Raw genomic sequence first — 14332 nt, forward strand, 5'->3', positions numbered from 1 at the left:
ATGTTGCAGACCTACTTTAAATCTGAAAACTAATTGAATAACAGGATCAAATCAAAATACGCGGGGAAATAAGCTTCTGGTAAAATGTTTACGACTCTTTTTTTTTTTTTTTTTTTTAGAAATGACTACATTTCCCAAGCGCCGTAAAATCCCGACATGCAAGTCACACGTCAACGTCACGTACGCCAAGTAACGTAGTCTCCGCACGTAATTTTCATTCAAGGCAGCAGCATTTTGAATAAGGAAGATGGCGGCTGCAGCAGTGGTTGAATTTCAGAGAGCCCAGTCTCTCATTAGCACGGACCGCAACGCCTCTATCGACATTCTCCATTCAATAGGTAGGTGTTCGGCGGGGTTTTAGGGACGGACACTATGTCTCTGGCCGCTGTTTTATGCTTTTTCTTAGTAAGTGTGAGGCAGCGATGTTAGCATGCTAGCTAGCAAGTGGCGTTCAATAGCAAGAGCCGGTGGTGTGCCGTGCTGACTCACTGTTGAACGGTGGGTAACGGCAAATGCTAGTGGATGTTAGCCAGTTAGCTCGTTAGCAGCTTTGCTAACTTGAGGCCTGGGCGTGAAATATGTGCTAGTTAATCAGTAATGTTATGTTTTTGAATGCCCATGGGTCTTACGTTGTTGTGTCATTGACCTCAGTTACCAAACTAACTATCATAAGCTGTACTGAAGACTGTCACGTTAGCATGATTGCTATTGTAGCTAACGTCATTAGCTTGTTGTCAAAAACCTTATACCCATTTCATCAACAAAGTGAAAGGAAGTTCTCTGACAGAGTGAATATATCTACTACCTGTTTTATCATAAATTGGACATTAATGAGTAATTTGGCAAGGTTTGCTTGTGTGTTGATGGTTGCGTGAACAAGCAACTGGAAAGAGCATTACTGTAAACAGTTCTTACATTTCACATAGGCATCACTGACCTCAAATTGCCTTGTCACTACAGCCCACTAGCTGTCAAGCTGTCTCTGCTACACTGTTTATTTATCTCAACTGTGAATGCTGTGACAAAACATTGATTTTTTTCTCAGTTGTGGGGTAAAATTTATTATTGGCATTTGACAGAAATGGCATTAACTGTTTTTGACAATAGTGAAAGTCATTTATAAAAAAAAGAGGAGGATTTGCTGACTTTCTCTTCTGTATGTACTTGTCACTTTAATATATTTGAATTTGGACTGTTGTTTCGACATAGAGAGCTATTTTAAGATATCACCTTTGACCCATGAACACTGGGATCAGCGTTTTTTGCTATGCTTTTATGGTATAAACAATATGTGCAAAAAACTGATTGGTAGTTATATCCCTAGTTATCAGATATATATGATATATGGACCCAATGAGGCTGCAACTAAAAAATATTTTAATTGTTGATTAATCTGTTGATTATTTTCTAGATTGACTGGTGGATTATTTGGTCCAGAAATTGCTGAAAATGTTGCTTGCTTGTCCCCATATCTCAAAGTGCTGCTTACAAATGCCTTTTCTTGTCCACAACCTATCAAGCTATCAGAGAATTTGGATTTTCTTTCTTGGCAATTAATGTAATAGTGGATAACTAAGCAAATATAATTGGCTGATTGCTGCAGCTCTATTGTAAATTGTATATATTTGCAGTATTGTGATAATATAAATAAAATACATTATGTAACATCCCACAACATAAAACAGGACTAAGTCAGAGAGATCACCATTTCCAAAGCTTAAAGATGAGTCACACTACTGGAATGAGTGTCTCACTTTTGCACCCAGGCTGTTAAAAAAGTTCAAATTGCAACAAGCGGGGCTTAAATAAATTAGTTTCTGATGTCAACTTGTTGCCTTTCTTTAACAGTGAGGAGAGATGTTCAAGAGAACGATGAGGAGGCTGTCAGGGTTAAAGAACAGAGCATCCTGGAGCTGGGGACACTCCTGGCCAAAACCGGACAGGCTGCAGGTAATCAAGTCAAACTTTTTTTTAACTAAGCCTACAAATATTCTAATAACACTGATTCTATGTTATCGTTCCACTTTCTGAAATACTTGTTTTTTTCTCTCTTTTTTGTGGCTGTCCCCAGAACTTGGGGGTCTGCTGAAATTTGTGAGGCCTTTCCTGATTTCCATCAGCAAGGCCAAGGCGGCCCGGCTGGTCCGCTCTCTGCTGGACCTCTTTCTCGACATGGAGGCAGCAACGGGGCAGGAAGTAGAGCTGTGTCTTGAGTGCATTGAGTGGGCCAAGGCAGAGAAGAGAACCTTCCTACGACAGGCTCTGGAGGTAAGGAGGTGTAGAATAAAGTTGTGGGTGCTATCAAATGGAATAATGTAACTTAATCCTCACCACATGTAACATCATGTAAGTGTTTTCTGAAAAAGCATTGCAATATCAGCATACGTCACTGCTAGACTCAGGCAATACAGAGTGCATCATCATCCATTCACCTGGGAAAAACTCATGTATAACATAGAGGAAGCCTACCAGTGTGTAACTGGATATTACTGAAATGTAAAGCCTTTAAATGGAGCTGTGATATCTTTTGGAGAGCTGCAAATGAGGAGTTTGATAACTTTGTGTGGACAAAGGGTGTCTCTACCTGTAGGGTATTTGCAACTTAAGCTCACTGATGATGCTGTTTAAGGTTGATTATTTCCATTATGTTTGAGACAATGTTTGGCCTCTTCAGAAACCAAAATAAGCACCTTCGTGTTTCTGCCTCATCAGCAATCAGGGTATCAGTTTGCCTTAGATACAATGTAATCACCAACAGCTGATGTATTCATACTCTCACCCAACTCCAGTTAGTGTTGACATGCAACACTGCTCATGAATGATTGTGAAAATGGAATTGATATCCTCAAACGTAAACAGCTGCTATGGGAGAGATAAAATTTAACATGTTCTGACTCGTGAAGTGGGAGATACTGTGATTTCAGACACGTGATGGTGGAGCATTTGGTGGAGAGTGGATGAAACAATGCCAGTGTGGTATTACTTTGGACTAAAACCAAATTAAACTTAATAAATGTGTTGAAGCAAATCTGTAGTCTTTGCTTGAACAAAGTGATGAGAGATGCTGATAATTCTACTACACACTGGCATCTATGTTGACATCACCATGATGTAGCAGCCAAAATGGGTTTCATGGCCAAATGACTGCCAGCAGCTTCTCACTCACAGCCTGGAGTATCTGGAGCTTTTGGCTGAATTACAAAGTACAGGATCAACAAGATTTTGTATTATTATTCTGTATAAAGTGTAAAGGAAAACTATGTAATGAGACTGTGGTGTGTATGAATGAGTGAAAGCAGAGAAGAGGCCATGGTTTGCCTCAGGCCACACATTATGAATAATGAGATACAAGTTAATAGCACAATGAGCACATGAGCTCAGGCTGAGATAGAGACAAGTCCTCATGTACTTGGATAAGCTCCACCTTTGAGAACAGTCCCTTCACCTCCTTTCTCTGGCACTTTCTGTAAGAAGTAATTCAAGGAATTGTAGGAGCTGTCTGTGATTTAGCATGTTCTTCCAAGAATTCTGAGTGGCAATTCAACATCTCAGTGTTTGCCATGTATTGCTTCATAATGATTGATGTTTTGAAGGGCCATGAGACAGATTTTAACTTTCAGATAAAGATCTACGTGGACTAAAATGTCAGTGTGTAGAGCAAGACTAAAACAAAGTGCCCTGTGTAGACGCCAGGTTTTTTGATCATGTCGACCTGCCCAAGGATTGCCGATGGAAATAAGCTAGTAACTAAGTTCAAATTCAACTTTATTATGATCCAAGAGCCAAGAGGCCAAGAGTACTAGATGCAAAAGACAGCACAACACAAATAAAATGACACTGTCAAAACACATATTGCAGTAGAGAGTACAATACAGAAGTTAAAAAGACATAGTCAAACATATCAAAATGATTTGTGGTCTAGGGTAAAATGCTTTATAGTAAAGCATTCGTATGGTAAAGTGTGAGTGCCTCTTTTCAACAGTTTAATGATAGATCTCTTGTTTTTGTATGCGATTATTTTTTGTACATGGTCCTTGCTAATTAAATGTAATAAACCAAACTTTCCGTAACTTTCCAATCTTGATTTCTGTCAAATGTTTTCAGATGACAAATAGATATGTGGGTATAAAATTCAGTACAACTCTGTAAATATGTTAAAAATGTATATACAACATGTTGCTTCATTGTCGCTTCATATATGCTTTTCTTGTTTTTTTTCTGTATTTTATTTCATTTTATTTTCTTCTAGTATTATATTTTATTTGTATGCATCTATGTCCCTTATGCTGCGTGAAGCTGTAACCCTCTTTGTTTACATAAGCCTTGAAAATATTCTGCAAAGATCAATCACAGAAATAATGATAGATGTCACTTGTGTTATTTAAACATTAAGGAATGTGCAAACACTGTGAAATCGAGAGTCTTGCTGGGGCTTCCTAAGGTTCCTGCCTTTTGATTTTTGTTATAACTGAGGGTATTTTATTCTCTTTCATGATACTTCTTACAACTTTTGTGGGTTTTTTTTTCTTTTTTTTCTTTTTTTTTTACAAGGAAATAGATTGGCACAGCTGTTCTCTGCTTGTTTAACAACACTCTCTCTTCTTTCAGGCACGACTGATCTCACTCTATTTCGACACCAAACGATACCAGGAGGCCTTGGCGCTTGGTGAGTGTTTAGAGACAGGACATTTTTATCTTTTGGTAAATGGCAGCATCTGTCTCCAGAGACTTTACACAAAGGCAGGCAATGCTTTTGGGTTTGCTAAGTTTCATTTGTAAAGAGAGGAGAAAAAACAGCACATATCAGGACTGTAATTGCACATTTACCCCCGAGCTGTTTACTAAGTGCTGTACAAAGTTATTGCTACAGTTAATTTGCATGTTATTAACTCTCATTCATTTTCTTTCCCTCAGGCTCCCAGTTGCTCCAGGAGCTTAAAAAGATGGATGACAAAGCTCTTCTGGTAGAGGTTCAGCTGCTTGAAAGTAAGACGTACCACGCTCTCAGCAACCTGCCCAAGGCCCGCGCGGCGCTCACCTCCGCCAGGACCACCGCCAACGCCATTTACTGTCCTCCAAAGCTCCAGGCAGCTCTGGACATGCAGTCAGGTCAGACATGTTTGCTTTTCTCACTTCCAAAGCTTACCTGGACAGAAGTGGTCCAGTGTCCGTGTGTGAGGGGTAACAGACTGGTTGCATTTACCACCCCAGGAAACAGAATTTAACCATCATAGTATTAAAATTAGTATTTGTGTTAGTAATATTTCAGGAGATATTAAAACTATGGATAACTACTACTATAACTTTGAAATAAACAACAGTTATTATTTTGTTATTGATGTTTGAGAGCTACCACCTGGTACTTTAGTGGGAAAAAACAATCTACAAAATGTGTATGCAAGTGGCATTTTAATAGACCTTTTCCATTTTGACTTGTCATAGCAGCAAAAGCAAAGGTTTAATTAATAGCACAATAATGTAGGGCTGTACCAAATGATTCATTTGTTGCATTCAAACACAAAATGAATATTCACACTAATATATATTTCTTCCACTGGCTACTTCGTTGTCAGCCTGTGTCAAGCTTGTGCCAAAGTTCCTGCTGCTGGTGGATCCCTGATGGAGGCGGGAGATAAGGCCCTAAACTAATATCACAGTAGTTCAGGATGTTCTGCGATAAAGATATTCTTGACGACATGACAATATACTGAAAAATGTTTTTGGCTTTGAACTCACAATAGCTGAAATAAAACTATTTAATGATATACCATGAACGATACAATATTGCACACCCCTAGTCCCCAAGCTGCACACCCATCTGACAGAGACAGACACACCAGGTACTGCTGCCTCGGACTCATTTCTCCCCTGCTGCCTCCATCGTCTCGCTGACCATTGCCTGTCTGACAGAGAGAGAGAGAGATAGTAACCTCAGCATGAGCTGAATGCAAACCAACAAAACATTGGCAGCATGAGCAGCAGTGATGCTGAGATCTGAAGCTTCCAAGCCCAAAATGTGGCATTTGGGACAGCCCTAAAATAACATCTGGAATGGTGTACTGGGACACTTAATAGTCATTACACCTGTGCTTTTGCTACTATGACAAGTGACAAGATAAATTACACCTTTGCTTTCCCTTCCAGATCCTGCCAATACCTGCTGTAAAAATGTTTATTGGGTTTGTTGTGCAGTTAGACTAAGCGGGCCTCTCCTAGTTTATGGGTTGGAAAAGTATCCTCTCATAGCCAAACTACAAGCTCAGTATCTGCTGGGAGACGAAAACTCTTAAACATTTATTCAGGTGTGGGTTCAGCTGTTCGGATGTGTACTGATATGTGACCTGCCTATGGTGCAGTTAATAAAATGAAGACAAATAACTTCCCATGGAGTGGTTTGTTCATCCACTGAGGCGTAGGAAGGAACTATTTTAATATACAAGTGCATTGTTTTGCTGAACCGTGAATGAGTAAAACCAAAATGTAAGATGTCTGTGTCAGACTATGGGGCATTTATTTATTCATTTAAAGGAGCCTCATTAGCTGATGCACATGGTACCAGTTACTCTTCCAAGGATCTAAAATCCAGTAAATCACATGCATCATTTAAATATACAACATCACATTTGTGTTACCTTCATCCCATGTGCACCTCTACCTGTGCTACAAAAAGAAAGTGGTTGCTAATATTTTCTAGTCTCAGAATTAGTGTATGATATAGAAGTAATATCTGTGTGTATAGCAGTAATAACAGAATGAAAGGATTATTTATTAAAACTGCTACATATAGAGTTTTAATGTGTTACAGCATCTATTCTGAGAACATGAAGTTTTGTTGAAAGTTGACAGAATCCCTGTTGTCTGCCATAGTGTCACTTTTTAATTCTACCACTGGGGGGCGCCAGTCATTATTGAGTGCGGAAAGCAGATACTACACAGTGTCTTATTGTTTGACGGTATTACACACTAGAAAATGCATTTTAATTCCCTTCTACTTCGCATTTAAAAAAGCATGACAGTGTTATGACTGGTTACAGTGATAGTTAAAATTTTGGTTTAGAGTAATTTACTTTTTGTGGTGATTGTTTAAGACATGATGCATCATCAGGAGACATTACGGTATCGCAAAGAATTAAAAGGAGTTAATTTATTATAATTAATATGACTCAAAACTGTCCATGAAGCGACTTCTCTTCTCAACAGTTGTTTGAAAAGTTGTTTGGTGTGTCCTTCAGTGACTCAGCTCAATTTGTACTGATAACCATCTCAAAGTCACACAGTTTGTGTTCACCAGTGTGAAGGCGGTAGAGCTGTGAGGCATGACAGTATCATGGTTATTCATGACGCAGTGTGAGCAGGACAAGGAGACACAGTTCATGGAGAATGATTATCTAACTTCCAATATTATGATTAAGTGGTCCATATTAGGCAACACCCAGTGAAAGTCAGCGTCTGGTTTTAATAGTTTTTTAATCATACAATCACATACTGTCTGGAGTTTTTATCTTAAGCCCAACAGGTTTCTCCTGTTTTCGTTGGCATTTCACAGTTTGTTTTGGCCATAGATGGTAACTATCATTTTGTGTCATCTCTGTCGCAGGGATCATCCATGCAGCCGAGGAGAAGGACTGGAAGACGGCCTACTCCTACTTCTTTGAGGCCTTCGAGGGCTACGACTCCATTGACAGCCCCAGAGCCATCACAGCACTCAAATACATGCTTCTGTGCAAAATTGTTCTCAACTCGTGAGTAGAAACTCAACATACTGTGTTTTACTGTTTGGACTTCTGTTATATTGTCATGATACTATGTTCTTGCATCCTCATGGTTTTTGATAATTAATTTCTCTGTTATTTATCTGTTTCAGACCAGAGGAGGTTCAAGCCCTGATCAGTGGAAAACTGGCCCTGCGATACGCCGGCCGACAGGCAAGTACCGATCATTTTCTTCTGGACTACAACTATTGGCAAACATTTTTTTCCCTGAATGTTGCTTCTTTTACACAAAGACTTGATTAAGGATGAATGCTAAATGATGATGCTGACTGTTTCAATTAAATGAAATACAAGCTGCATACAGCAGCCCTTGCTGTGCTTACAAGACCCTCTGTAACACCTTATGAATAAAAGAACTTTTCTGCCTCTTGTCAACATTGAAATTGTCTGTTTGTTCGATTTTGCAATGTAGCTTCAGTTTTGATGTGTTTACTTCAGTTTCTGTCTTGATCATTCTAAAAGGAAATGAGCTTCACTGTACTTAATTGGTGTGTCTGTTTTATTGTGGTGAATACTTTCATTAAGCTCGTTTCAGTAGAATGACATGTAGATTTTCCTTTCTGTCATTATCCAGACAGACGCACTGAAATGTGTCGCCCAGGCCAGCAAGAACAGATCATTAGCAGACTTTGAAAAGGTAAGAATCTTTTTAGTCCTGTCAAATCTGTCTTTGTGGATTATCATGCAGACAAGAGAAATTTTCATTTAGCATTTTTGGTTGTTTTTTCTTTTCTCTTTTGCCTCTTTTTGGTTTTGTTTTGACGATCATACTTTTTCATAATATAATGGATGAAACCTTGTTCCAAGTGTTGCTCAGTATATAATGCGTTTTAATGACAGTTTGACTGCATAATTCCAAACAAATTGCCTCGTTGTTTAAAATATTTTTTTTTCTAAGTCAAAGTTTGTGCATCTTCCAGGCCCTAACAGAGTACAGAGCAGAACTGAGGGACGATCCAATCATCAACACTCACCTGGCCAAGCTGTATGACAACCTGCTGGAACAAAACCTCATCCGAGTCATTGAACCATTTTCCAGAGTACAGGTAAGAACGTGCTAGGCTTAGCTTTACAAAGGAAACTTGTCATCATAGCATAATACAATTGAGCCTCACTTGCATTTATTACAAGGTCAGAAATCATTACATTTTCTTGCATGTTAGCGTTGTTGTTGTACCAAAACTGTTTTAAGTAGTGATAGACTGATTAATTAGCATCTGGAGATCATCATTATCAGCTGATGTCTGTGCACACAAGGTCGATAAACAAAAAATGTGCATAAACACATCTGTAGGCAGCCTTGTCGGTGTGGCTGCTGTGAAACGATGTTAGGCCTCCCCCTTGTGAGTTTTGGGAAAGTTGTAAAAGTTGGTTTCGAGCCCTGTACTACAAAGTAAATGACATGACATATCTAATCTAAAACTGCCCAGCATATCCCGCTCTCCCTTAAATAGTCACAAACAGTCACCTTCTGAAATCCATAACATAACCCAATGTATTTGTCTCTTTCATTAATTAGTAAAATTAAGTCCAAAACATGTTACAAGCTAAGATAGCATGCATATTAGATTGTAAAGTGAATGGAATTAAATCAGACTTTTCTTTGTTTTGATATCGGTGTTAAACATCGACCATCAACTGCTTTCTTAACATCGGCATCGACCATCAATTGAGGCAATAAATTCCTCAGTGCATGCTTTATTGACCAAGAAAACAGATTTTTCCTGGTCGTGGAGCCAGGCAACAATGCCCACATGTGCCAGGATGCATTGTGGGTGAGCTTGTAACTCCCACGTCCATGTTATTGTGTATCACCATGGAAATCTATGGCTGTTACTTTGCTGGCTTGTTTTCTGGCCACTCAGAGGAGGAGACTGGAAATACAAACTGAAATGGTTCTTCCTTATATCCAGCAAAATTCCTGAATGCAGGAATAACAACAGAGGAGACTCTGTTTTCTCAGTCAATATAGCACACAATAAGGAATTTATTGCTTCACTTCATCATTTACCATGAACACTGACTGGACAATCACATGAAAAGTGTTTTTCCCTGGCCCTTAGTTCTTTCCCTGTTTTAGATTGATATGAGCAACTTCTGCTGTACTTATTCCTCATAATGTTATCAAAGAAAATGATGATTAAGTTCTGTATTTAACTTGCTTTTCCTTCTGTTTTCAGATAGAACACATATCAGGTCTAATCAAACTGTCAAAGGTAAGTATATTTGCAGTTTACTGGTTGTTAATCTGTAAATCATCATCTACATCTTTTAAAATGTGTATTTTATTATTAATTTCTTTGTCTTTGTAGGGAGACGTTGAGAGGAAATTATCACAGATGATTCTGGACAAAAAGTTTCACGGTAATTGCAATGAACAAATATCAGACATTTCACACTTATAGGCAGAGTGAGAGTCTTCAGTGTCTTGTAATATGTTTTCATGACACCTCTGCAGGAATCCTTGACCAAGGTGAAGGCGTCTTGATCATATTTGAAGAGCCCCCAGTGGACAAAACATACGAAGCAGCCTTGGAAACAATTCAGAACATGAGCAAAGTCGTGGATTCACTTTACAACAAAGCCAAGAAGCTGACATAGGTAAATAAAAGTATTTCAGTCAGAGAAGAAGAATGGCTTTCATGTGGAAGCTGGTGCCTGCTTGTAAAAGAAAAAAATATACCCATGGCTCATCATTATTATCAGATCTCCCTCATAAAAACAAAGACAAATTTCTGCCATTTATACACACAGAGTAGTATTATAGTACTCTAGTATAGTACTATAGTAAGTATTTTCTATTATATTCTAATTTTGACTAACTCATATTTTGACCTTTTATCTCATAATGGACTTTTTAATTGCATAACTTTGACTTTTACTTCATAATCTTGACTTTGTATCTTAGAATTTTAATATTTTATTTTTATAATCCAGACTTTTCTATTTCATAATTCTGGCTTTTTATCATAATTTTGACTTTTTGTTGCATAATTATCACATTTTATCTCACAGTTCTGACTTTTTCAGTCATAATCTCAACCTTTTAATTTACAATTTAGATTCCAAGTTATAGTTTGACTTTTTAATTGTAGAACGTTGACTTTCTCATAACTATAATACTTTGATCATAGTGTTGACTTTTATCCCATAGGACTTTTTAACTTATAAATTCATCTCTAACTCATGATTATAACTTTTTGATCTTATAAATATGGCTCACTATGGGGATATTTTTTCTTTTAATGGTGGAAATCTTCTGTACTTGCATACTTTTTCTTTAGTCTAAATGTTTTTTTTCTTACATCCTCAGAGCAGATTGCCACGGCAGTGCGATGGAGGAACTGTGTGTGTTTGACCAGCGTGTGTAACATTTTAAGAAGGGGACAAGGGAGAGCAACGAAAAGTCCCACAAACTGCAACAAACAGGATTCCCCCATCAAACTCCCTCCTCCCTCCTCTCCCTCAATGGACAATTTCATCACTTCTCTTGTTTGTTTTGTTTTTTTGTTTTTTTTTCCTCTTTAATTTTGATATCTCTTCAGGATTCTGTATAACACTCAGCGGCCAAATCAGGCCATCAGGGAATATTGTACAACCACAATAAAAAGATTAAAAGGTTTAAGAATACATATATGTTTATATCTGCTATAAGGTCGGGCTTTCCAAGCCTTGAGCTGACTTCACTGCAACCTCAAAGGTGCAACATTGACCTCTGTGGCCTCCGACTCTGCTACCACCCTGCAGTAAGCAGAAACGAGGCTTTCTCCTCCTTCTTGTCCATATCTTTCAGAAGCACACTGTTCAGTTTTTGGAAGGTTGGGATACTACTTGGGATTCTGAGTTTTGGTCAAAGAGCTCCCTCTAGTTTTTGTTTTGTTTTTTTTTCCCTCACCATATCAATGCCAACAGTTAAGTACCCACTGTATTTCAGATATGTATTAAACTCACTTTATTTGTTTTTCTTTATTTTTGGTTTTGTGTTTTTGTTTAAAAAAAAAAAAGATGAAAATCAGAAGGTTGCCACATGTCTGCCCGCCCTGCTTATGTAAGTTCAAAGAACAGACAGGATGCCATTTCACCACTAGTGCCACTTTTTCGGCGCTTCTGTTTGCCTCCAGCGTTTGGGTGCAATATGAAATCGAAGGGCAGAGGTGGAGATGTATTCATTGCCTCTGAGCGTCTGTGAGTTATCCTTGAGTGAGCAATTCTCCATTGTTAGTTCCTAGCACTAGTGTGGTATGCTAGTAACCAAACAATTTGTATGGTTTTGATTTGGTTTTGATTTTTTTTTTGTTTTGTTTTTGTTTTTCTCTTATAAAGACATTTTCAAAATAAATATTTTGTATTTTAAGGATTTTGTCTTGTCTCTTGCAAAAAATTGCAGATGGTAATTTGATGTGGTAACTTTCGTTGGCTGCTCAGTTTATAATAATGTGTTACAGTATGTGAAGGGTGAGAAAACTGGGGATTTACATGTTGTAAAGTGTCTTTGAAATGCACTTACGATTGGGAGCGTGACCCAGAAATGTATACAGAGGTATGTAGGAAGGGGAAGGTATCTACGCAGTCGATAACAATTCTTAAAATGACTCCACAGGAAAACAGATGTTGACACTAAAATACAGAATTCACCCAAGAGTCTCTTCCTCCTGCTGCTATATTTGTCACACCTCACTTCAAAGGGCATTAAATCAGTTCAATGGACATCTTTGGATTGTCTTATTTTTTAACACAAACAGTGTGATGTTTACTCAACCCATGTCGCCAAACTTGGGTGCAGACTTTGTGGCCAAGTTCATCGCAATGGATTGTAACTTGGGCATCAACAGGCTTCATTCTACAAACATTTTGCCATTTATAAACACAGTTAAATTTGCTTCACACTACAGTGTTGAAACAGGTGCCACAAACATTTCTTCACCACACCTGAGATAAGAAGCACAATCATGTCTCACTTTAAGTGTTAAGACTTCCAAGCCTCAAATATTCTATTATCTATCAAGAGATTTTTTTTTTTAGATTTGATGTCCCAGTATTTGTTTACAAAGGTACAGCTTTTCACTGTGACCTAAAATAAAGATTTTACTTCACCTCTCAAATTCAAACTACATTTTTTTTTCTATTATATTTGCATGTTTCATTTTAGAAATGTTAATGTAGGTCTCTGCCACGCACATGCTTTATCATTCTTTAATAAACAAAGTATTCCCTTGTTTTTGACACAGAGTAATATTAAATATAAAAGTGGTTCTTAATTTTAGACTGTTTTGAACACAGTAGTTAAACTTTTTCTGTCCTTCCTGTCTTCAGAAACTGAGAAAAGGTTTTATGCCCCCTGCAACTCACAGTTCATTCAGAAATGGAAAACACAGACAAGAAAAATTCATTAAAAAATTTAAAATTATTTATAAATTAAATATTTATAATCTTTTAAATGTAAGTGAGTATTTTTAACATAAAATGTAAATATTGGCTCCCACTCAGTTTTTTCCTTCTTTTCTTGTCTCTCTTACTTTTGGTTTAGATTTTTTACTTTAAATAAAGTACTAAGTATTACTTTGTAGGTTAAAACATAACATACAATTACAGAAAAGAGAGGATATAAATAAAAAATGTCCAAACAAGCATAGTGACCTAACTTCAGTCTCCTTCAGAACCAGGTTTGAAAGATGAGCAAAATTTAAAATACCTTAAGTATGTGAAATTTAGTAATTAAATATTATTAAATTACAGTAAATCGTTATATTTAGCAGTCATTTTCACAGTATAAAGTAATAATTTCGGCTTTCAACTTAAAAACACGATTTTTGAATAGCAAAATAATTGTTTAGATCATGCAAACAATCATAAAATGAACGTTTTGTTGTGTTAAAAAATAAGAAAAAAAAACAATAGATGGTAAATGATACAACATTAGTAACAGGCTCCTTACAAAGCGGAACACACAATATAAACTGTAAAATAGCTTAATAATGGACATAAACAATAAATATAAATCAATAAAATAGTCAGGGGGTCTCTTACAATAATTCCAAGGTATCGGTAATGTTCAGTAGTTTTTCGTTCAAAAGTAAAAGTACAAAGATAGTGCAAAAAGTACATTAAAAGGAAGAAAAGTACAAAAAGTACAGAAGTGAAGTCTCATCTCCTCACTTCAGTCTGTGAGCGCGGTGCGTGATGACATCACATCACGTCGGGAGAGCCCGCCTCTTAGCACGTCACTTTCTCTCGTTTCTGCAGTTGTTCTGTCAGCGGACCGTTTATGCTGAATTTGCACTTGAACTGGCGTAAAAAGCACAAAGATGACCGCTCGGGTGAGTCTGTTTGAAGCGAATATTAGATTTTAAACACGAGTGCGCCACGAACGGCAAACACTGAACAGTAAATATAAGTCGTACTTTAAAGGGCTGGAGGCTTTTATTACACGTAAAGTGAGCCAGCACGGCACTAGCCTGTGTGGCAGAATCACTTGTCATTCAAAACTTCGTAGCTAAGTAGCCCGGAAGAGGAATGGAGTATCTTATGACCAGTCAGGCTGTTCCTACCATGAAAATCTC

The 14332-nt window shown here is 37.6% G+C and overlaps 2 protein-coding genes across 4 annotated transcripts in view; both read left to right on the forward strand.

Moving 5' to 3' along the window:
• The first annotated feature begins 187 nt into the window (after positions 1-187).
• On the forward strand, positions 188-12479 carry psmd11b (proteasome 26S subunit, non-ATPase 11b). Of its 2 annotated transcripts, none has more exons than XM_084741416.1 (13): positions 188-338; positions 1849-1950; positions 2072-2268; positions 4609-4666; positions 4915-5109; positions 7598-7742; positions 7865-7929; positions 8351-8409; positions 8693-8818; positions 9953-9988; positions 10085-10136; positions 10231-10373; positions 11091-12479. In XM_084741416.1, the coding sequence occupies exons 1-12, from the start codon at positions 248-250 to the stop codon at positions 10371-10373; spliced, it is 1269 nt and encodes a 422-aa protein (XP_084597542.1). In that variant the 5' UTR covers positions 188-247; the 3' UTR covers positions 11091-12479. The 2 variants fall into 2 exon arrangements, with proteins under 2 accessions (XP_084597542.1, XP_084597540.1); XM_084741414.1 differs by having other exon boundaries at positions 189-338; positions 11086-12479.
• Positions 12480-13956: 1477 nt separating this feature from the next.
• Positions 13957-14332, forward strand: part of LOC146312372 (vesicle-fusing ATPase-like) — a 33914-nt gene continuing 33538 nt past the window's right edge. For both annotated transcript variants that reach the window (XM_084741417.1, XM_084741418.1), the window contains exon 1: positions 13957-14089. In XM_084741417.1, coding sequence (XP_084597543.1) covers positions 14078-14089 — 12 coding nt within the window. In that variant the 5' untranslated portion in view covers positions 13957-14077. The remainder of the gene's footprint in view (positions 14090-14332) is intronic.

Source organism: Lutjanus erythropterus, chromosome 17 (genome assembly GCF_056507025.1).
Source record: "Lutjanus erythropterus isolate fLutEry1 chromosome 17, fLutEry1.hap2, whole genome shotgun sequence".
Classification (NCBI taxonomy): domain Eukaryota; kingdom Metazoa; phylum Chordata; class Actinopteri; order Lutjaniformes; family Lutjanidae; genus Lutjanus; species Lutjanus erythropterus.